Source organism: Lepisma saccharinum, chromosome 25 (genome assembly GCF_977018435.1).
Source record: "Lepisma saccharinum chromosome 25, izLepSacc3.1, whole genome shotgun sequence".
NCBI classification, from domain to species: Eukaryota; Metazoa; Arthropoda; class Insecta; order Zygentoma; family Lepismatidae; genus Lepisma; species Lepisma saccharinum.
In genome coordinates, this window is record NC_139253.1 from 23227174 (window position 1) to 23251647 (window position 24474).

Genomic DNA, 24474 nt, shown 5'->3' on the forward strand with positions numbered 1-24474 from the left:
CTCCACACAGAGATACGGTTAGATATCTTGTCCTTAAATTACGAGAAACTGTATCGTTAAATTTTAAAACACCTAAGCAAAAACGACGGATTCTAACCGAAGCAAAACTCGATGATATTGGTGCAGCGTTAGAACGTTCTCCAAACAAACCTCTACGCCGTGTTTCACAAGAGGTGGGCGTGTCAAAATCATCGGCACATACAGTCACTAAGCTACTAAAATTAAAACCATACTCTTATAACACAGGTTAGTGCTCGTTTTGCAATATTTATATAAATGTCTGCATATGTCTATAAAAATAAGCGGGCATTTCAGGCCGCAAATGTCGGCATCTCCGTCAGTGCCGCCCGCCACGCTTCTCCCGATCTCTCGGCTGCAGATCGAAATGGACGCACGGTAGAATGTGTACCTAGTAGAGTACTTTATGGGACAACCTTTGCTTGCTCGTACTTGTTCAAGTTTCCTCTGCAGCGAACATTTACAATGGAATATCATTTTAATGTGACAATAATCGTACATATATACAGTGGAACCTCGATTTTAAGTTTTTCAGGGGACCAAGCTAAAAAAACGTAAAATCGAGGTAAATTTTTATAGCATTTTGCTTCGTTGGGACCATGAAGATTGAATGTATAATGTGGGAGAATGTAAAATCAGGGTTCCACTGTATATGTAAAATATCTTGGCTTGGTAGTTTCGGCCCACAATAATTTATTTCACTTTCATATATCACTGAATTTAAAGATAAAGTAAACTACATTTTAACATGGAGATGATGACCACATTCATGTAAGTTTCAATTTCATTGTCTTTCACTTCACGATCTATATGTGAGTGCCCATTACCACAGACAATGGAATACTCTAGTACCTACTAGTATAAACTGTTACACTTTGTTCCTCAATATATGAAATCATCAACACAGTAATTTTAATACATTTTATTGCTTACACAATATTTGAACATACAAATAAAATTATCTTCACAAAACGAAAGGTCTCACAAAATGACTAAAAATATCCTCAACCAGGGATACAATCAATCAATGTCGCATAAATTATGCATATGCATTATTGCTTTGGATGAAACAACTTAGCATAAACTTGTTGGCATATGCCTCACTGCCTTGGCTGAAACAAAGAACTGAACTGAGACTTGGTTATCAGTACTTTCTGAAATAAAAACAATATTTGTGCTTTTCTTTGTTAAGAGAATAAAATTTTGCATTTTATCAAATTATGCCTCTTTCATTGAAATATTATACAACATAAATATAAAGCAATATATAAATTTGGTATAATTAGGATAGTAGCACCCTGCTTGGAATGAATATGTACAAACTTAAAATAATACTATCAAGACCACAAAACTAAAAGTTATCATTCAGTACTCAAAAATTCAACACAAGCCTTTATTAGTTAGGAAATTACAGATCATATAAATATCAAATTACATTTGCACGCCCATAACTTAAAAGAATTTTCATGCATTATGACTATATCTTGGTTCGCTTCTTCCCACGTGACTCGGTAACCAATTTCCTTTTCAGCTGATTGCCTTTACTGCTTCCAGTGTCTGGCTCAGTTGCTGCCATGGACCTAGAAACTGTTGCTTCATCTACTTGAGAATTAGTAGGACGTAGGGGAATGGACTCAATAGGCGGTGAGTCAGAAGGATCAGTTCGTGATCGACTAAGTTCAGCAGCCAGATCTGCAAACTTCTGATCGTACTCTTCAAGATGACGTCTTAGTTCTCCTATTTGTGACTCGTGGTCTCGTAGGGTATTCGTTTGTTCTCGAATCTTTCCGTTGTGCCTAGCTATTGTTGCTTGCTGCTTCTTAACCTGAGGGAAAGAAATCATTGAAAGCCATTTGACAAGGAGATGTACAGTAATACAAATTTATTTGGTAAGGTTTACAACAGGGGTGCAAGGATGGAATTTTTGGAATCAGGGTGGTAACATTTTTAAAATTCTGATGGAGCAGGAAATCTTCGTAAATTCAGAAATTTTAAAATGTGAGCATTCGAAACTGAGAAATCACCTTTACAGCTGCGAGTCTGCAAATGATAGTTTAGCTTACATGCTCAGGGGCAGCTACACTAGGACCATGATAAAATGCAAGTATAATTCCCGGCTTCCAAGGTAAACTTTCCTAAAATTCAAGGGTACAAGCAGATTTTTTCTCTATTTTAACCTTACGTATTACTGCCTCTCACCACCCACACACACATATAAAGGGTCTGTGTGATTCAACTGTATCATAAATTGTAGTTCAGTACAATTAAATGATGTACACATTTTAAAATATTTCATTTGCAGCGTCATTTCACATACTTTCACTCGAAATGCATTTACAAACACAAGTCACAAATGTTACAGGATATAGTAATCTACGAAAAATTGTTAATTGTATAAGAATTTCACTCAAATCAACTTCAAGATATTTTATCTTGCAATAATCTTCAGTTTGTCAGATAGATTGTTCTGCAAAGGACACTAACAAAGTAAAAGGACAGAGAATTCTTTTCATGGAGCCTTTTTTCCTGTAAATATGTATAAATTCAATGGGATTTGCATTAATAAAAGTTGCAATTTTTCACGACTACGGAGAAAAATTCACACATAATTCCCAGAGCATAATTCATGCCTAATTATTGGAATTCCCGGTGAGTAGCCACCCTGAAATCGCCATTGGGCCCAAAGATGACAACAAGAAGTTTGTACCACCTTTAGTGTAATGTTATGTAAGATACATGTGTGTTCCTTATCGCAGGGAAGACAGTGGTAACAATGTTACTTGTATTGGTCCCAATCAATGAAGGAAAATGTAAAATTTTCTTGTATTTTAGCTACTTTAGCCACAGTCCCTAAAAAAACATATAGACCAGGTTCAACTATAATAATAAAATGCTCACCATCATATTAAGACGAACAACTTCCTTCTTCAAAGCACGAACTGAAGTCTTACTATAGTTGGCTGAGGTCTGAATCTTTAAGAACTCTTGTCTTATCTTTTCTTGAGCAATTATTCTTGGAGATGCACTTGATAACAAAGTAGCACCTGAAATAATATAATGTACGTGTGTATAAGTTCTGTTAAGAGATAATTTTTTAATCCTTACAGCAGAACCTTCAACAACAACAATGACTACAATTACAGCATAATGTTTCGTTCAACATTAATTCTGAATTATTAAAAATTATATTAATAATTCATCTTACTTGTCATCTTTCCTTCTCTTATGACACTTTATATTTGTTCTAACCTACATCAAAAATTTGTCCTTTTTGAAATTACATGATAATTTTTGCTACTATTGTTTTGTTTCATAGGTAAATTACATTCTTCAGTTTTTAAATCCACTATATTCAGTTTCACTAGTTCTAATGTTTTGTCTCTTTATAACCATTATCTATTTATTTATTGCACGGAGAAACAGACATGTCTTCATTTTATACTAATGATGGGAACATGATAGTTTGTACTGCTGGTGTATAAAAATTAGAGAAGTAGCATTAATTAATAATATTTTAGGAAATAGCACAAATGATATATGTATTAAAAAAAAGGCAAGTTTGTTTCACGTCCATTTTATTGTCTGATAAGCCAATCAGGATGTCTACCAGTATAGAAATCCTGGAGAAGTCGGGATCCACTTTTTTCTGGAAAGACTGACAATGTTTGTAGTGGTGCTCTAAAAATAGATTTTGAATGAAGAAAAAAGTAGAAGCAAGAAATTTTAAATGGGAGTCATTTGGTACATAGTTATTAAAATTAATACATATATTACTGAACTGTACCGTAATAAACATTATAATTATTATGATTTTCATTAAAAAAATATTTGTCCGTCATTAGTATAATATAAAAGCTCACCCCTGATACATTCTTCCCTCCCCTTACCCAACGGCCAATTACTGTTGAGATACCCTTCTCACTGTGAAGTGAATATCCTAAAACTTGGTTAAGTGGGATTCTGAATGTGTGATTTTAGCTAAAATATTGTGATCTTCTTGCAGACTTTTTCATCTACACTAACTGCCCTAGTGATTTGATCTAGAAAAGTTTGGTTCTTGGTCTCAAAAACTTGGAAAAGTCAGAGATGATTTTTTTTTTTTTTTTTTTTTTCATCCTGATACAGTTTAAAGTTGGGTCCCAAGTAAAAGTGCAGCATGCCTCCACCAATCAAACATGGGATCTTTTGATTACAAGGTGATATTGTTAGTGAATACGCTATAATAAGATGTCAAGGATGCATTTATGAATGAAAAAAAATATAGGTAGAAAATCAAAAATATGTAACGGTGTGCGTGCATGTGTATTCTGCAGTTCATTAGTGACAAACTTCAAAAAATATGTTACTATACTACGAACTTGCTACTGAAAATCCATTTCGAATTGCAACAGATGTGGTATTCAAATGCTGCTTCAACTTGGGGACAATTTTTTCATCAAAATGTTCCATGGCCATTGACGAAATGTCACGCAATTCTTGTAAGATCTCATGGGCTCTTGGTGGAGTCTTTGTTGTTTGAATATAGCGCAACACTCGGAAGATTTCATCGATCACCTGAAAAACATTACAAATATGATATACCTAATACACATAATTAACTGTTTGTATGCTCTTATAATTTAAGTGTGTTAGTATGTAATGAAACACAACATTCTTTATACTTGTTTCATCTTTGCTGATGAGAAACCAGTAAAATGTCAGGCTTTTATTATTATTTTATTACAGCCTGTGGATTTTATTGTATTCCTCGACAATTTGACATAAGTACATGAAAATACAGCACATACAATCTAATAGGTACAGTGGAACCTTAATTTTACATTTCCCTGGTAAAGGCAATATTACAGGCTAACAAGGCTCTGGTGCCCGGACCTGCAGTCAGAAATTGTGTTGTGTTGCCAGTATGTGCTCGTAACTGTCCCTTCATCCATCTCCATGTATCACCATTCATTCCCATCAACGTGATCAGTCAGAAGTGGCAGAAAATAACCTAATTCAATCATTTGGGGCAGACTCAGTTGCCGAGCATGTAAATTGGTCATTTTTTGATCTGTCAACTTAAGTTACAGGGATTGAGTCCCAGTCTGGGCATTCCTCTACTTATTGGTCATCTAGGGCTAGGATTTTTATGACCTAAAAATCACCAAAATATGCAAAATAAAATATGCTCTTAAGACCTAAACTTTTACAAAATATGCACTATAATTTGAAAAATATGCCCTTATAATTAGAGTGTATCAAACATCAATATCTAACTTATGTTGAAATATTTTCATATACAAGGGTCGTTCAAAGTTGACCAGGACTTTTATTTCTGCAGAGGAAATAGGTAGCAGAAGAAACACCAAACTATGTCAGTTTTTCAAAGTACTCACCGAGGCACCGTTGCCATCATTCTGGCAGCTGCCGAAAGAACTTGGTTGTTGTCGTAGCCACTGGAGGACATCGCTCCGCAGTGCTTCGTCTGTCGTGAATTTCTTCCCTCCCAGATGGTCTTTAAGGGGTGCAAACAAATGATAATCACTGGGGGCTAAATCCAGACTGTAGGGGGGATGGGGCAGAACTTCCCAGCACATGTCGGCCAGAGTTGTTGTTGTCACATTGGCCGTGTGAGGGCGGGCATTGTCATGAAGAAGAATGACATTTCCAGACAACATCCCAGGTCTTTTCTTGCGAATGGACTTTCGTACAGCACCACTCAACAATGTGGAGTAATACTGGGCATTAATCGTGCTCCCTTTGTCCAGAAAATCCACATGGATAACGCCCTTCATGTCCCAGACGACACTTGCCATGATCTTTCCAGCGGACGGCTGCGTTTTGCTTTTCTTGGGGGGCGGGGAATTTTTATGCCGCCACTCCATGCTGCGTCTTTTGGTCTCTGGGGTTAATTGTGCAACCATGTTTCATCACACGTGATGATGGATTGCAACAATTCATCACCTTCTGCTCGAAACCGATTCAGAAGCTGTTCACAGACCGTCCTGCGTGTCCACTTCTGATCGAATGTCAGCTGGCGGGGAACCCACCTTGCACAGATTTTGCGGAAGCGTAAGTGGTCGTGAATGATTGTCTCAACACTCCCGACACTGATATTCACCTCGGCAGCAATATCCCGCACTGTTACTCGCCGGTTCTCAAGAATCATTTGCTCAACACGTATGATATTCACTGGTGTGACTGCAGTCGGTGTCCATGTGCTTCATTTGTCACCAGCTCCCGTCCTTCGCGAAACTGCTCACACCATTCGTACACTCTTGTCCGCGACATCGTTTGTTCACTATACTGTGCTTGCAATCGTCTGAAAATCTCAGCTGGTTTCACTTTCTCCTTCACGAGAAATTTGATTACACACCGCTGCTCCACAGCCACAGACACACTGCTTGCCGCCATGTTCGCTGCAACTGCTGCACATGCGCGAAATACGTCATGCCGAGCGCTAGTTACTTGCGAAGGAATACATTACGTCACCCGCATGTTTCATCATGATCCGGCTATTCATCGATTTTTTACGTACGAAAATCCTGGTCAACCTTGAACGACCCGTGTACATACTATTTTTAGTTCACTTTATGGGCCCTGATGAGTTGAAATGCACAATGAATACTTTCTGTAAATTTTCAATTAAAAATTAAAAAGATTTTGCTGCAGTCCAAAAAAAAAAAAAAAAAACTCGAGTGAACATGGGAGTAAGACGAATCCATTTGAAAAATCACTATATTTCTTGAAAAAGCAAAAATTTGCTGAATATGACCGAAAATCCATCAAAATATACTCTATCACAAAATATGGTCTTAAAAAGCACTTTAATTCAATTAGTTTCTTCACAATATGAATTTCTATATATTTAGGGAATACATCACCCTTACCAAAAAAATATGCTAAGTCATAAAAACCCTAGTCATCATCATTGTGATTAGCCAAAATTGACAGATGAACAATGTAAGATCCAGGAAAACTCTTGTAGAATTTTTTCCATTTGGACCATGAAGAATGAATATAAAAGGTGCCCTAAAATTAATGCACAATTTAAATTGTGCGCCATTTCCTTCACACAGGGTTTGCAGCATTCTGCGAGGTCACATGTTGTAACAAACACATTGCAGTTAGTCAATATGGAGCGCTACACAACATAGGAGCATTGACAATCAGTAAAATTATTACAAGTACGGAGAATGTTGCGGCAGAAATTTAATGGGCAACTTATCTCACGCAACAGAAGTGAATTGGACACCAAGATCATGTGACCTCACACTGTGCGATTATTTCATCTGGGGATGCAAACTTTATGCTGCAAAAATAAGAACGATTCCTGAATTGAAAGCAGAAATTCGTAGAGTTATCGACGGCATTGAGATGCAGTTATACGAAAATTTGATCAAGAATTTTGTCCAAAGAATTCGAGTGCTTTTTGATTTGGTGTTTTAAGTCCACTTTATGCACGCTAAGGCTAATCGGGACTTGACCTACAGTTTAAAGTGGGATCCGAACCACCGTGCCTCCACTGGGTATCGAACCTGGGACTCCTTGATTACAAGGTGACAATGCTACCACTGCGCCATCGGGGAGGCCCAAAAATTCGAGTGTCAAATGGATTGTGGAGGTCATTTGTCAGATATCCTATTCAACATTTAATGGAAATGTTTACCCTTTGAAATAATGTAATAGCTTAGCCAACTAATAAATAAATGAAATGCTTTTTTCTTAAATTAAATCCTGTGTTTCTTTTGGAACACCCTTTATAATGCATGAAACCATAAAATCCAGGTTTCACTGAAATACACCAGGCGTGCAGCTCCCTGGGAACAAAACCAAACTTAAAGAAATACACACCTTTATGCACTTTCTGCATGGACTGGCAGTAGACAGGCAAACCATATCTGGATCCCACTAACAGCTAGAATACGAGGGCCGCACTGAAAGTTTCGGGAAAATGACATAAAGAAGAAGAATGAAAGTACATCAATTTTTTATTGCTTTTCAAAATATTCACCCTTTACAGCAATGCATTGTTTCATTCGATGGAACCAATTGTTGAAACAGTTATGCCAGTCTGAAGTTGGTACCTGCGAGACATGCATTTCGTATGCTTCGATAGCCTCTTCGAGAGTGAAAAATCGCTGACCACGCAACTTGTTCTTGATTGTTGGGAACAAAAAAAATCACATGGGGCTACGTCAGGTGAATAAGCTGGATGAGTCATTAGTTCAACTTGTTCATGATCCAGAAAGTTCATTGTGTCAGATGCTGTGTGAGAGCTGGCTTTGTCGTGATGCAGAATGATTCGACGATTGGGGTTTGAAGTTCTGAGCACGTGGAGTACTTGTGGCAGGCAAATTGTGGTATACCATTCTGCATTGACTGTTCTACGATTCTCTAGTGCAACAGTCGCAATGTGACCTGATTTACAGAAAAAAGATGCAACCATTTTTTTTGACACACTGCGTGCACGAACAATTTTCGTTGGTTTAGGCTCATCCTGGAACACCCACACAGCAGATTGTCGCTTTGTTTCAGGTTCATAGGAGTAAATCCATGATTCATCGCCTGTGACGATGTTAAACACAAGATTTGATGATCCGGACTTGAACCGTTTGATCATAGCCTTGCACCACTTCACACGGGCGTCTTCTTGTGCTTTTGTTAAATTGTGTGGGCACAAAGCTTTTTCACACCTAAATGATTGTGCAAAATTGTTTGTATTTGACTCATGCCAATACCTAAGGAACCCTGAATTTCGCGATAAGTCACGTGTCGATCACTGTTGATTAGTTCACGAACTGCATCCATGTTTTCTGGCACAATGGCTGTCGATGGGTGGCCTTCACGAATTTCATCACTAAGGCTAACCCAGCCGCATCTGAATTCTTGAAACCAGCGATAAATTGTCGTCTTTGATGGGGCATCTTCGTGAAAAGTTTCGATCATTCGAGTAACACACTGTTGCTGTGTTAAACCTTGCCGAAAATCATAATAAATCATGGCACGTAAGTTCTCTCTTGTTAATTCCATTTTTTTTACAAACACCTCACTTCAAACTTCTATCCTGAACCGAAAAAGAATCCATGTTACATCTGTCCTTGTATTTACAGTCGACAAATATCACAGTTTATAAATATAACAAAATCTAACAAATTGCATAGTTGCCAGTACCCGATTCCTGAAACTTTCAGTGCGGCCCTCGTAATGGCAGTGTACCTATCATAATGCATCAACATAATCGTCACAATATTTTCTATGTAAATCTTTTCACAACCCTGAGGATTTATTATTTACTTGGAACGATATGGTGCACTAGTGAGTCAAAGTATTTTGAGAAATGGTAACACATCATTGGATCAATTAAGTGTATTGACATATCTTAAATTTATACCCTACCAACATTGGTAAAGACTTGATATCACTAAACTCATGCAGTAAATTGTGTAAGAAAAAATCGTATTACCTTCCCTGGTATAAAACAACACAAGTTGACATCTATATACTTCATAAACGTCATCACTAGCATTGATAGTCTAGTCTCAATAGCTGTAAGAATATCACAGTGTCTTGCCAAAGGATGATTTCTTCTTTCGGACTCTCGTCGAGGTAGCTGAGACTTCACGGCCCGCAAACATCGTGTATGATATTTCTCAACAGATATAAATCCTTTGTTGAGTAGCTGCTTTCCAATTCGATCAAACTCCCTACAAACCTATAAGAAAATGTTAGAAGGATTTAAGTTCCACTTGTTTTAAGATTTTCAGAAGTTGCACATTTAAAATACTGGAAATCAGCATGAAAGTATTCAACGTACTGTGATGATCACTGGTCAATCATTTGCACGATTACAATTTGTTTATAAATATTTCGAACTAAAATGTGAAGTTGAAGATACAACTTTTATGGGTCTATATATTAGTGAAATAACTGAGCAATATGCAGTTCACTATTACCTGTATTTCCAATTCCATTACATCCATTGCTATATACGACTATTGATTTTCGTTGCCATACCAACAAACCAATTCTAAACATTACCGCATGTATACAGCGTTTAGCTCAATAAATAACATAAAACATAATTAACATTATACAAAGTAATTATTATACATTTCTTGAACCGTTAATATAAAGTAATTTGTATAATATGAAATTAAAAATTTCAATAAACATATAATTATATTGTGTGGATCCACAGGACCGTCACAGAACTCAAAATTGATTGATTGATTGAGTTGGTGTTTTAAGTCCACTTTATGCACAGTAAGGCTAAATGAGACTGGACCTACAGTTTAAAGTGGAATCAGAACCACTATATGTCTTCACCGGGTATCGAACCCAGGCGACGACGCTACTACTGCGCCATCGGGGAGGACACAGCGTACTCAAAATATCTCAACATAACCCTGTAATAACACGCACAATTATACTGTTCAGAGCACTAAATCACACCTGTACAATACTTGCATAACCATGTAGAATCAGAATTATGATTGGAGTAGATTTTCACATATAAATGGGTTCCAGTGAGCCCCTTTTGCCTAAACTGAAAAAAATTTACATGGTTTATGACGATTACATGAATGTCTTCTGATGTTTCTTTAGCTCATTGAAGTACATTCTGTGCAGTCGGTACAATTTTTCCATGTACGATATATATATGTGTGTGCTATGTCTCTTTTCACACACCAAATTCTACCAACAAAAGTGCCAAAAGCACCAACTGTGATCTGCCTACCTGCTTTAGTTATTATGACATTTTACTTCTGCTTCCTTTCATTTCATGTGAATATTAAATTTATATGAAGGACACATTTCAGGCATTCAGATCATACATGAAACTGAATCTTTGAATTGAATAATGGTGCTAAAAGATAAAGTTAATTTTAAGTTCACTTTATGTTCAGATAGATTAATTAGGACAGGACCTTCAGTTTAAAATTGGATCCGAGCTACTGTATATCCACTTCATGGCCAAATAAGGTAATTGAAATTGGCCCTATTGTTTAAAGTAGAATATGAACAACTCTTTTATTATAGGGCTATGGTTGATTGATCGATTTAGTTTATTTTACTTCATGTCTTGTGCCTCTTGGCTAATTTGCGAAGATGGGGTTGAGTGATGAAATTGATGAATGGACATTCACAAACCACCAAGGCCGAGCGGGATTCGAAGCCGGGAACTTTGGCATCGCAGCACGATGTGCTAACCACTCGCTATAGGGCAATGGCATTGGCCACCAAATCATCAGATACCTTATTGTGAAGTAATTGAAACTATTTCTACACATGACAATTTCAATGGATGATATTCAGCAAACAATTTCCCCCACAATTCATTGCATGAAATCATGCTCTGCTGCCGCCATATTTTGGGCAAACAGAGGAGATCCTGCGTTGAAAACACAATGGGTAAGCATTTTGCGTATGATCTTTGCCGAAGTGATTCAAGGTAGGATTATCATGATCTCCGATATATGAAACTGTTAGCAAGGAATTCATTTGCTACTTTGGTAAATATGCGATATCGCCCGGACGGATTTCTTCAAATTTACAGAAGAAAGTACTTACTGAAATGAGTTTCTTTAGCATTCTGGACGTTCTTGGAGGTATTTTCGTTCACGGAAAGTAAAAACTTCGTAGTTTAATGCTGCCGAACAAGAATTAATCACTTTTTACGTAAGAAATTGGCATTGCCTGCCAATGCCGTTGTTTACATTGTGTGCGCGCAGATGGCGCCGCGCTTTCCTTTTTCGATGAATTTAGGGGTGAAATGAGTGCTAATGGAACCTAACCTAACCTTGTGTGAATGGTTTGTGGGGCTAGCCATGGATGGTTTTTGGGGCTAACGTCAATGGTTTGTGGGGCTACCCATGGACGGATTTTGGGGCTAACGTCAATGGTTTGTGGTGCTACCCGTGGATGGTTTTTGGGGCTAACGTGCATGGTTTGTGGAGGTAAGGCATAACCTCACCTTAAAGAATGTTCCGCAAGGCAAAATAGGTAAGTACCAGTGGTAAAATTAAGGAAATAAATGAGTAAAAGGTGTCCGGGCGTTATCGCATATTTACCGCTACTTTATATATATTATTTTTAATATACATGTATCCATTAATTTACTTCTATATTGAAAAAAATAATTATAATAATATATATTTTTAATATCTTTCGTCCCCAAATATTTAATGGTTTTGCACTCTGTTAAGCGGTAAATATAGCTGAGGCAAATATACTGATTACAAAAAATAGATATAGACTACAAAATTATAAATGCTTACAATTCTATGACGGGCAATTTCATCGTACCCAAGATTTAAAAATATCTTCTCCAGGACAATTTCGGGTAAATTTAAGAAACCAATCATTGTTATGGTAGAAAGATGCGCCGGCAGTTAATTATACATCAACTCACTTCACTTCACGCTTATAATGTTATTTTTTATAAGGAAGTTATTATAACTTAATATATTGTAAACACGTAAACGCACTTAGCCGCCTCCTATCGGTATTAAAGAAAATTATTTCCTGTACTACGTAATACACATGACAAAGGCCTAGGTCCAAACATTCATTTGACTCTGAAGTTAACCTTGGTTGGTAGGTGCTGCCATCTGAATGTTAGTGGCTAAGAACGAAAATCATTCCATTCGGTTTCAGTTGCATCATGGCGTACAACGGTGAAGGCCCCATGATCAAGCGAGCAAGAACAGATCTGGAATCCGGTCCTCATAGGGTAAAGTTTCATTGTGTTTTATTTCGCTAAATTGTAGGAATAGAATCAAGAATCGTGTTTCAGTATATGAATTGAGGAAGTGTTACAGTACTTTCGTCTATATGTGAATCACTCGAGTGACGACGCTTGTGTTCCTAGCTGCGGCTTCCAGGAACAATGTGGCGACCATTGTTCTTGTAGCATGAATGATTTTTTGTAACTTCTGTTCTTTTAGTAGCTGTGATGATATTTACTTGTGAAGTAGTGTTTCGTTACGAAGTCCTTGTTTTACATCCACCTATTCATGATAGTTCTGTTTATGATGCATACCTACTCTACGCAAATGAAGCTTTTGCATCATTCGTTGCTTTGGATGCATAGTGTGTTAAAATGTGTTTCTTGTGTATATCTACGTGTGAAAGATATAGTGCCAATCCTGTGTCATGCTTGACTTTTGTTTTGGAAGAAGTAATTTTGATGAATGACATCTTTACCGGCATTGATTCTCGTTCTGGTTGAGTGGCTGATCTCCCTGATCTCCAACAGACACAGCACGCGGCCGGATAAGCCGGTTCTCGTAGATCTTTCCTCTGGCATCTGTCACTTTACATGAATGTCTGATGAGAATTATATTCACAATGACACATTCACTTGCTGTTCAGTACACTTGGAATATCTTGTAAAGGGGTAGTTCTTAATGAGATATTTTGAGATAAGTAGTGATGGAAACCCGTAACAAACTTCACTACGTGAATAACAGTTGAATTCTCATTCTCATGATTCTTTGCGAGAACTTTAATATCATCTTCAGCCGTGCTAGCAATTTTATTTTATATTGTACTTCTGATCGCAGTTTATGTGCAGTTTCATCCTAGTGGGATGCGGGATGTTTAAATTCCAGTCCGTCTGCTTGAAGTTTAGAAGTAAATTGGCGGGATACTTAAATAATGGCGTTTGCTTGCTTTGGATTATCAATTTGTCAATCGATGTGAGAGTTTTGCTAACTTGCGTGTTGGTTACATGGACGTAATTTGTGAAACTGAAGTCGGAACTTTAATACTATATTGTCTCAAGTTTATTTGATCAATAGTTGCTTTTTGGTGCCTTATGTATTTATGCGTATACCATACCCGACGTCACGCTACAGTATAAAAGAACCAGAACATCAGATACTGTATGTGAAACATGACTGATAATTGGGAACTGTCTATGCAGACAAATTATTACTTTCCCCTAGTTCATGACAATTGTTTGTGCAAGGCGTTTACCATAATGGTGCTTAAAGGCAACACAAACTTGTGGGAGGCTGAAAAGGCTTGCCTGTGCAAGACTGTGAAGATCGTCATATTGCTTGACAATGGAAGAAGTCCTATGTGCATTATTGTTAAAAAGTCTTGATATATATGTGCAGCATCCTTAGAACAAGGATATTGCTGTAAAGAGGGTGAGCACTTGCTGGTGGTCCCACTTCCCCTGATTCAGTGCAAATTTTTTCCAACTGTTTTGTGCACTAGTTTGTGTTCTAAACGTAGCCTCAGACTATGCCTAGCTTTCCTGTTCCTATCTTGAGATAGGTGGAGAGAGAATAATGCATATGGAGCGATTTTACAATACTGGGAGTTTCTCCAATTTGTTTCAAATTCGACATACTCACTAATTTTGCCCTCCTAATCAAAATAACCGAAAATAGTTGTCTGCGATCGGCACAATTGCTCATTATTTATCGGAAAATTTTCTATTTGGAATACCTAAAAAACGATATATACACCCCTGAACAATAATCTGGAGTGCAGAAAGAAGTATTTAAGAATGTATAGCCGTTTAAAGTTAAGATATTGCCCTTTTAAATTTTGAGTCCAAATTTCCCACTGATTCTGGGCTCTGCCCCTGGGGTAATTAACCTACCGCTATGCTCCGGCTACCCAGCTTTCACTATGGAGTCCCTTTTTAAGGGCATGTTAGAAATTGGCCGGAGTCACCTGCCCCCAAATTAGTGCCAAATTGCAACTGCACATTCATGATTACAGGTCCAAAATTAGTAAGTATACGGAATTTGAAACAAATTGGAGGTATTTCAGTTACTGAAAATACACATATAAATAAACGCTCCTTGCAACTGGTATAACTTTCAGCACAACACTCTAGGAACCACACCGTTGCCAAACTTACCTCTATTCGAAGCTGCATTCCACGACCTCTTCTCCCTCCATATCTTCATCGTCACTAAATATTTGCACCACATTAAGGATATTTTCACACCTTCCCTCCTCCATTCTTCCACGATCAATGATCTCCAAGTGACAAATTAACAATGTCACAACGCTGTAGACAGCGTAACGAATACAGATCTTCAATTGTTCACATCATCAAATATGGGTACCATAATAGTGTATCGACAATCATACTGTTAATAATTGCACATAATTTCGCAATTTCTATACACCAGCGAGTATCTCGAATTTGAAAGTAATCGAATGAACTCCCCATATTGTTAAATCATACCGTACATATAACTGAGAATTACTTACAAATCAGATTTAGATACCATGTCATAAAGTGGGCTTAAAACAATTCAAAATATAGCCTTGGTGCTTACACAAAAGTTCTCTCCAAGTGAATAGTGCTATAAATTGCAGACTTGACCTTCATTTTGTTTATTAATTTTCCCCCATAAATCCTATCACATATGGCATTTACTACAATCTCAAATTATTCCTAAGTGGAATTATTTTTGTGACATGTCTAAAGTAAAGGCAACAGCGATATGATATACGTGGTGATCTTTTATGCAACCAACTATTCTCAACTCCAATGAAATTCCCTTTCGTGACAAGGTAGAGGAGTTTTGAATTTCCCCTAGAACATTCAGAAAGATACTTGTTCTGTTAAAAACTTTGGTAATGCATGGTGTATCCTTGTGTTAATACTATCCATTTCATCATTCTTCTTCAAGTTGGGGGAGGAGCAACAGGAAGAAATTAGCCGAAATATACTTTCTAGGATATTTTTCATATGCTGCAAGATTATGTATGAATTGATGTGTTTAGAGTAGTTCTAAATTCTGGTAGCTTTTTCAGTAGGTCTTTGTTGTGCAGTGTTTTTTTATTCTCAATGGTGCTCCATTTGGCTTACATGCTGATTCAGAAATTCATCCCTAATCCAAAAGGTGGTTTTGGGTATGGTTTTGTTTTTACAGGATTTTAAGTATATACAGGATCTAAAAATTTAAGAGAAGTTTGAATAACTACAGTGTATCCGGCCAAAGAACGGAGTTTGGAATTCAATTTTTGTCTTTTCTGTTGAAAGCCATGGAGGGTCACGTGATCATCTGAACCAATCGGCTTTGTCAAGTTGCCGTGGTGAGGGGAATTCTTGTGGTATTCTGTGTTGCCAAATTTTTCGTTCGTAGTTTTCGAAACTGGTGGCACCCTTGCCTCCGCATAGCAAGCGATTGGGTCTGTTTCCCTGCCTCTCCCTGAAATGCGAGCGAAGGGTGCTTGTTGACAGGAAGAGGTGTCGTGTATGACTGGACAAAAATCAGGCATGTAGCAACCAGTAGCAACCGCTTTTCCTCCCTTGAACTGGAGGCGGAAGGTCTGGGTTTCCTCAAGTCCATTCTCTGGTCGGGCAGACTTTAAATAGATGATACAGTGCTCACACTAAGTTTGTCAATCACTAACTTGTATTGCCTAAGTTAGTTTCCGGGAGTAAACATTTCTTATAGAAATAAGAAAGGCTGCGACATTGTTTTACTTTAGTTTATCTAAATTAATTGCAACAATAAGAGTGAATGAGAACTTTGAGGATATTTTAGTCAATCCAGTGATTTTTCCAGATACAGCCTAAAATATGTTACTTCTTCCAAAGGAAATTTAAAAATCATTGACCTGTGTCAGAACAGAGGATTGCTACTAGTGGCACTCACGTTTACAAAAAAAATGTATTAATGGAACTTTTGTTTTCCCCTGTTTACCAACACATGCATATACGCTTCAACACAGAAAGAAGTATTTGGGGGGGGGGGGGGCTAAATTGTCAAAAGTTAAATTTTTTTACTACTATAATAACACCAGGGCAAGCTCTTACTTGCAAAGTGGCACATGTTTGGACTTGTTTATTAAGAGATATACTGGTTGGAAGCGGGTTCTGTGAAAATCGTCTACTGTGGAAACAACAATGAAGTTTCAAACGTAGTAACATCGCTGCCAAAATATGTAGAGATGTTTACGAATTATGTAAGGGTACAGTATGAAAAAAAATAATGCCATCCATATACTATATAAGCAAACAGACATGTCAGGTAGGTATTGATCATGCCACATTAGTAGATAACCTTGTTTGTGAACCAGCAACTTTATTTTGGATCATTCAATGAAATTGATCTCCTTAGTACCTTTGATACCTCTGGGAAGTTCATTATACAGTGGTTTGGCTCCCCTTTTAATCTGTAGGTCCAATTGTAATTAGCATATGTATGCATGACCTAAAAACTCCGTGAGTATAAATTAACTTTTGTGCAAAATGAGAACATAATTTTTCTTGATTATTGTTAGTTTCTTTATTCAAAGTTCCACCTGATTCTATAAGGCATATTTAATGTTTGTGTTTTTCTGTATCATTAAATCAGAGTAATGAGCATTCTGCACTGATATGTTAAAAACTATATATTATGATTTATTACATAGTTATTCCTGCTGTTACCAGTTAAGCCGCCTTTAGGAAGGCCACTTCAGTGCAAAATTTAATTACTTTTAATCTAGCCTTGTGTTAATAAATTAAACGTTTTAAGATGACATTTCATAATTTTTCTTAGTTGGATTTATGACTTTCGTAGCCCAAATTACTCAAATTGAAACTTGTTCATTTTAAATCCGAAACTGCTCAAGCTTTTTGTTTCCACTTCAGCATGCTGAATCTAGTTATTTGTATTGGAGCTCAGTCCCTGCTTGCCGAAGAGCAATTTTGTTACTGGTTTTCTAAAGCTGTTGTACATAGCACATCTGGTAGTAGCTCACTCCAACAATGTGCAGAGGCATCCAAGAAGAATGACAGGCATATAGATTTTGAAAAGTTCTATGGATAAAGTTTCGTAGTTGTGCTATTTTGTGTCTAAATTTGGAGTCTCTTGTATAAATATTTTGGTGTTTGCCATTTATGCTCATTTAGGTAGGCCAATGTGTGATTCTTTCTTTTCAAAATTAGTGCAGAATTCATGGTTTTCTACAATTTTAGCATTCTTTTTGTAATGTCATAGAGTACCAAAAAGTTAAGAGGGTATAGATTCCTATAATGATAGAAATAAAGTGCTAAATTTTGGCAAACCATTTCAGGCATTGTGTATGTGTAATTGAGATGTCATCAAACACTCTTTATATTTGGTTATGCACGAGTGTGCGTTCCTTTCGTCAGTTGTAATGTAAAATACAAGTACAATAATTATAGGGGCATTAAGCAGGTTATTATAATATTATTGCTTCTGTCATTCAGTGGAGAACAGGTGACCCACACTTTGACCTACTCAAAAATAAATGTCCATGGGAGAGGGATACATATTACTTTTGGCAAGGAAAAGTAGTACTAGAATAATACATTCAGGAGTAATTTGATGATCCATCATTTAATTTTTCAACCTGAGAATGTTGATTTGATGTCAGGAAACTTTTGTGTTATTTATTTCAAATCAATTTTCATTCCCCAGTCGGAGTTCAGTTTAGTTATTTGAATCCCATTTTAAGCTTCAGATTTAATCGTTATAGCCTCGCTTGACCTAAAATGAATGTTGCATATATAAACCTCTGCTGCTATGGGTTCAAGTCCACCTTATGCTCAGGATCTACAGTTAATGCTGGATATAAACAAACCACTGTGTTAAGAATTGGAGGGTTTTCGCTTGATCACAAGGTGTCTAGCACTACCGCTATGCCATTGGGTAGATCCCTGCTTGCTGGGAGGTTTCTGAGTGCATGCTTAGCACTCAAGTACAAAGCAAGTGTGATTGGTGCCAACAATTACTTATTGTGAAGTAGTACAGGCTGTTCCAGTGTATGATAGCCTCATCCCTTATGCTGAACCCACAGTATGTGCCATGATTGAATCAAAAGCTTTCTGTAGAGCTTCCACAAGAATATATATCCTTTGTCCAGAATTCTTCACACACCTTTCACTTCATCCAGTCAACTCGAGCCACAAGGAAGCATGCTGCACTCTGCCCCTCCCATCCACACAAGAGTTGTGGGTCTGTGCAGGCTCTTTTGCCTGTGGTTAGACTATAGTCTCTGTTATTGGCTTTCTTAGCTAAATGAGCCTGTCTTTCTCTTGGTACTGTCTTAATGCCCAGGTGTATGACAATGGGATCAATTAAGGTATCAGGTTGAGAAAGGCAAGGGGAGAATGCCTCTTCCTCTGCCCCTGCTGTTAAATGATGGAAAGTGGAGGAAGGCTTGAGAACTTGGAACTTGCTTCTCTCTGTCAGTGTAACCCCTATGCTGGGGTAGAGTAAGTACAACATATGCTGTCGAGGAGCATACTTGCATTTCATGTATAAATATACAGAAGGCTGTTCAGGATATATCCAAACAACTTTCTATGTGTACTGACCTCATGAAATGCCATGCCACCACTACAGGTTGTGTTCTATCAGACCACCAGCATTGTGGACTATCACATATATTGGAGTTTCCATCGTAGCAAACCACGTTGGAGAGTGGGAATTGGAATCCAATCCCATTCCTCTCTGCAGGCTTCCCAAAGACCGGGGAGGGTGTGTGGATGGCAATGGTGCAAGAGTCCGAATGAACAGACATCCATAGGACTGGCATTTCCTGGGATAACAATGATCCCGGTTTCTTGCTCAATCTCCTGATAAAAGCGGGATGTTTCTCAAAATATAGTATATTTGTGTTTAATCCAAGAACCTAGGTAGAATGGAGGTTTGGAAACCCTGACTTTTTTTATCTTATTACATTATATATTTTCATTATTTTTTGTTAGTAGAAAACAAGGATGCATTTTTGTGTACCAGAAGCCAAAGTTTGGAAGTTGAGATAAACCTAAATTGAGCAAAGTGCATTTAAATTTCGACAGAGCGTGGTAGGGCTTGTATTGAGTGCAGGGAAAATGTGTAATGAAATGCACAGGTAGAATCTATGAAGTGGCATATTGGGCAACTTTCTGTAGAAGGAATCTAGTCCATGTTAATAGACAGTAATGGAAGGGAATGTAGTTTTGTTCCTAAAGTTTAGTGGTATAATGTTCTCTCTCTGATGGAACTTATTTTTTAATCACTTTGCTTTAAGGATTGTAGTGTGTTGCTGGTATTTCAAAATAAAGTAGAGTCGAGGATATATCTTATCGTACCATTGGTATTCTCATAAAATAAAAGTTTAGTTATGGCCCACATGTGGTAATTTGGTGATTTCTGTATGATCCAGCATAGAGTAACATAGTATGTAGCATAATGCGAAAATTTTGTGAATGTGATTTAACAAGTCAACAGACTTTTGCTTGGAAAGCTCATGCATGCTTTTATTTTAATTTTGGCTTGTAAGTTCTTTGGGATATTTATTAGCATTAGATAAAATTACATAAGAGTAAAATTCTTACTGTCTATTGTTGAAAGGTTTGAAATAATTTCACTACCTCTTTACTCATACTGCATCTTATATAAGCCAGCCCTTTATAGTAAGTCATCTGTCTTTCCAGCTTGGTAATGAAAATCCTAATTCTTCTGTACTACAAAACAAACCCATGGAAGGCAAAAATGAGGTATTGTTGATACTTCTACTTTCAGATAATGATTACGCCTGAAATATCTCCATTGTTTTATGTTTCCTTTGGATTTGTCTTTTCTTCTTGCATGCCAAGCACTTTTCATTTTGTCTTGTGTGAAAATTTTTGCATTTACTTACTTGTTTGTCACGTGTGTTTTGCACTTCTCATGATATCTGTTTTTATTATATTATTTTGTGCTTATATTTACGGACATTTAACAGGTTTTATATTTGAAGTAGTTTTTTTTTTATTGATTGTATATTCTAGTGATCTTTTCATACATTATTGCATGAAGTTTAAGAAATTCATAGTGCAAGAAATTCATAGTCCTGAGTATGGTACTAATTTTTTAGATACATATTCGTTGGCAAAGTACTGCTGCTTAAAGTGGATTTTGATCTAAATTTCACTTTTTTGTGGAGAATTTTATTATAGTATTTGTATCCAACATTATATAAGTAATCATACAAGTAATCCAGTTGCTGATAAATCAGTGGGTACTACTTATTGAGAGCATTTGGACTTAGTTTGTTTTGCGAAAACAATACAAGCTGATCTGGATAACTTTTTGTTAGTTCTAGTATTGCTATTTTTTATTTTTTGTAGGTCAGTCAAGTAGAGAATTGTAAGCTTGAGAGTATATTCCTGCATGTAATTCTACTGGTAGTTCAGAATTCACTTATTTGAACCATTACATGTTCGGATTTCTAAGGTTTTCCTAGTGCATTTAGAAAACTTGCCATCTTGATCTGTTTACAAATCCTTATTTTTAAGTGAGAATCATTTTAAATGTTGGGTAACAGTTGATATTTGCTGTTTTGAGCATGTTAATGCATGAGTTTTCAAATCAAATTAATCAGTCTTTCAGCTGTCTGTTCATTACATATTCTAGTAAGATTAATTTCTTCTCTTGGTTCTGCATTTTGATGGGTTTTACTGTTTCATTTTGTAGTAAACAGTTTGAAATGTTAGTAACACTTTGGTTTCCAGAATGGAGGTGATATGAAGACCAGATTGTCAATCTATCTTGTTCTGAGGAATTAAGTAGGCGGCCAAAGTTTGAATCTATTTCATACTCTCCTTTAGTTAGGATTTGGACCAATTAGTGCAGTGCACAAGTTCACCATTATTTAACAGTGGTGTACTATTATTTCCTTCTTAGTTGGGATACATTCAGTGAAAAAATATGCGTTGTCGACGCATATTTATCTGTTTCACTGTAAAAACTAAATAAAAGCTACACTTTGTGAGAATTTGAAGTGTCCCATTGGGAAGGAATTGCTCTATTTTAGCTGTCAGTGGCATGCAAATTGCCAATTTTAGAAATCTGAATGGGGACCAGCTGCACATGTAGGTATTGACAATTTTCTGTTGGCTTTATACATCTTCTGGTGCTTTCCATCAATAGTCATATCTTCCATTTTCTAAACCATGAGTTTGGTGTAACGTTAAGAACCAATCCTACTGTGATGTGTTAAAAATGTGCTTTAACTAGTAGTCGTTCATTCGGTAAGGTGCTTTATAGTCATTAGAGAGACCCAGGTTCGATTCCTGGAGTGTCATCTCTGGTGGAATTTTTCTTAACATGTCCTTGAAGAATATAGCTGGGGCTCATTCGTCCTCGTTTTTATTGAGAGGGAAGCCGGAGATGCCCAAGATCGAGGCTTTATCATCCCACCCTTATGGACATACTATGATTCACTGCCTATGTATTGATGATGATTGGTAGCAGTGGTCCTGGGTTCGATACCTTTGGAGGCACATAACCCATTGCTTCGGATCCCACTTCAAACTGTAGGTCTAGTCCTTTTTAATCTACCAGAGCATAAGGTGCACGTAAAGTGAGATTTGCCAATCTATTAGGTGATTAAGAATATGCTTATCTACTTATGCCGAGAAAGAAATGTGTAAATTATTTCCTGTGTCGAGCTAAACTAAAATATCCTCCCATCTGCATCATTAATCACCTCGTGAAACCACTTGTCAAGCCGTGCATCATTGCTTCTCCGAGAGTCTTTCTTCCAATCAGTAGTTTTCATAGCGGGATTAGGTGAAGCACACACCGGCTTTGGTTTATCAGGTATTGAATTTTTGTTGGCGCTATTTTCGCAAACTCATTAGATGATTGGAAACACGAGACTACTATTACCAAGGGTTCTTGGTGCTCGTTAATTCGTCTTGACAGGAAGCGTACGTTCACGGTTATCCTATGCAAGTTTTTAGCATTTCGTCGAAACTGCGTTCATTTCGAATTGATCTATATATGCTAATTTACTGGCCGGCATTTTCTAGGCATTCATTGTCGAACTTCGGTAAGATGAGTGAGCTTCATTGATCAAAATATTCGTGGTTTTCTTTGTTTCTGTAGTCTTCACTCATTGTTGACACTTGAAGGGATGGGCATAACTTTAGAGGAGAGTCGTCGCCATGAAAATAGATTTGGTGCGACGGGAAGCAGTTACATTTAGCATATACCTAAAAACCATACAAAAGTGCATATTTGGGAAAGATACAGAGACAACAACACTTGTTTTTTTCATACACGTAATCCAAAGGATAGAGGTTTCACGAATAACTCCCCGTCCTTTCCAATTTCGAATGTTGACCTTGTCATTATATGATTGATATGAGATCTGAAAAAGTAATATTCGCTTATCTCGTGTATCGAGTAGAAGAGTCGATCCATGGATATAATAAGAATACTTGTTAGTTTCCAATGTGTTATATAAATATTACCTCATCAGCTTTATATGAACTTGGCTGAACACGAGAGTACATTGTTTGCCTTGTCTGTAGAGTAATCTCACCCATTCCCTCGGAAGATGCGGGAAGTTGTTGAATTTGTTTTTAAGTCCACTTTATGTACAGAAAGGCAAATCCCGACTGGGCCTACAGTTCAAAGTGGTTTCCGAAGCACTTGTGCCTCCACCACTCGAACCAGAGACCGTTTGGTTACAAGCATGGGCGTCGCCAAAATATTTTGGCGGGGGGGGGGGGGGTTGTCGGGCAAGTGATAAAAGTTGAATGGCAAAAAAATAACTGAGTATTATAATCACGTTTATAAATGTCATTATACAATAATAAATATTATAAACTAATAAAAACAAATTTTATTCAAAATAAAAAGAATAGTAATTATTATTATATAAATGTGGAGAGACGATCCACCAAACGAGTGAATACTAGCACAACTATTTTCCAGTATTTCTTTTGCATTTTATGCAGTTAGTATCTGAATGCGTTTTGATATTAACCTTTGCACGTTTCGTTCGAGAAAAGGCATTAACTTTTTTTTTTTTTCATACTGTGTTGTGTGACCTTTCACCTACAACTGTATCCGGGTTCGATACCCGATGAAGGTACAAGTGGTTCGGATCCCACTTTAAACTATAGGTCCAGTCCCGATTAGCCTTACTGTGCATAAAGTGGACTTAAAACACCAACTGAACTCAACCTACAACTGTAATTATTAAATTTTCAAAACTGTGGAACCATCTGTTCTTTGGATGACATGGTAGAATATAACCTTGTTCCTGTATTTTTCACTCAATATTTTCGATCCAATGCATTTTTACTTTGATTGTATTCTGTTCGAATACGACGCCCATGGTTACAAGGCGGCGGCGATACCACTACGTCATCAGGGAAGCCCAGACATGGAACGTGTATAATACCGAAAAGCAGTACATTTTTTCTCGAAAAAAAGGCTCGGGTACTCTTCAGTTTGATTTGTTATTGTTATTCTGTTCATTATAAGAATTACTCAAAAGTGTCGTGCTCTATGTTCGTAGATGATCGTGCATCAATGTAGTTATACACATTTCTTTCCTCACAATAAAATATCCTTAGTTATATTCTCACCTACATAAAGGTGCCGGTAAATACCGTTGCATACCGCCAGAAAGAGAAGAAAGCACCGTCGAAATGTATGTTTACGTGAACACACATTGGTAATGTTGCCTTGTAATGAGTGGGTTCCGGGTTCGATACCA

The 24474-nt window shown here is 37.1% G+C and overlaps 2 protein-coding genes across 8 annotated transcripts in view; one reads left to right on the plus strand and one right to left on the minus strand.

The window, feature by feature from the left end:
- Positions 1 to 931: 931 nt before the first annotated feature.
- LOC145978697 (F-box only protein 28-like) lies at positions 932 to 13281 on the minus strand. 2 transcript variants are annotated; one of them, XM_083111496.1, is made up of 5 exons: positions 13207 to 13281; positions 9464 to 9712; positions 4377 to 4572; positions 2917 to 3062; positions 932 to 1843 (listed from the first exon to the last, which is right to left on the minus strand). In XM_083111496.1, the coding sequence occupies exons 1-5, from the start codon at positions 13210 to 13212 to the stop codon at positions 1496 to 1498; spliced, it is 945 nt and encodes a 314-aa protein (XP_082967622.1). In that variant the 5' UTR covers positions 13213 to 13281; the 3' UTR covers positions 932 to 1495. The 2 variants fall into 2 exon arrangements, with proteins under 2 accessions (XP_082967622.1, XP_082967620.1); XM_083111494.1 differs by lacking the exon at positions 13207 to 13281 and adding an exon at positions 12279 to 12540.
- sm (heterogeneous nuclear ribonucleoprotein L) overlaps positions 12581 to 24474 on the plus strand; it is a 190730-nt gene continuing 178836 nt past the window's right edge. For 3 of the 6 annotated variants that reach the window (XM_083111489.1, XM_083111491.1, XM_083111492.1), the window contains exons 1-2: positions 12640 to 12733; positions 20414 to 20476. In XM_083111489.1, the coding sequence (XP_082967615.1) occupies positions 12665 to 12733; positions 20414 to 20476 (132 nt within the window). In that variant the 5' untranslated portion in view covers positions 12640 to 12664. Of the gene's footprint in view, positions 12734 to 20413; positions 20477 to 24474 lie in introns of all 6 variants that reach the window. The other 3 variants (XM_083111490.1, XM_083111493.1, XM_083111488.1) reach the window with 2 other exon arrangements.

Excerpts from the sequence above, each read along its gene's own strand:
- LOC145978697 (XM_083111494.1), bottom strand. The coding sequence starts at position 12,365 with ATGATTGGTTTCTTAAATTTACCCGAAATTGTCCTGGAGAAGATATTT. Across the intron at positions 3,063-4,376 it reads AAATGGATTTTCAGTAGCAA|GTGCTACTTTGTTATCAAGT; the intron begins GTTCGTAGTATA and ends ATATTATTTCAG. Across the intron at positions 1,844-2,916 it reads TTGTTCGTCTTAATATGATG|GTTAAGAAGCAGCAAGCAAC; the intron begins GTGAGCATTTTA and ends TCTTTCCCTCAG.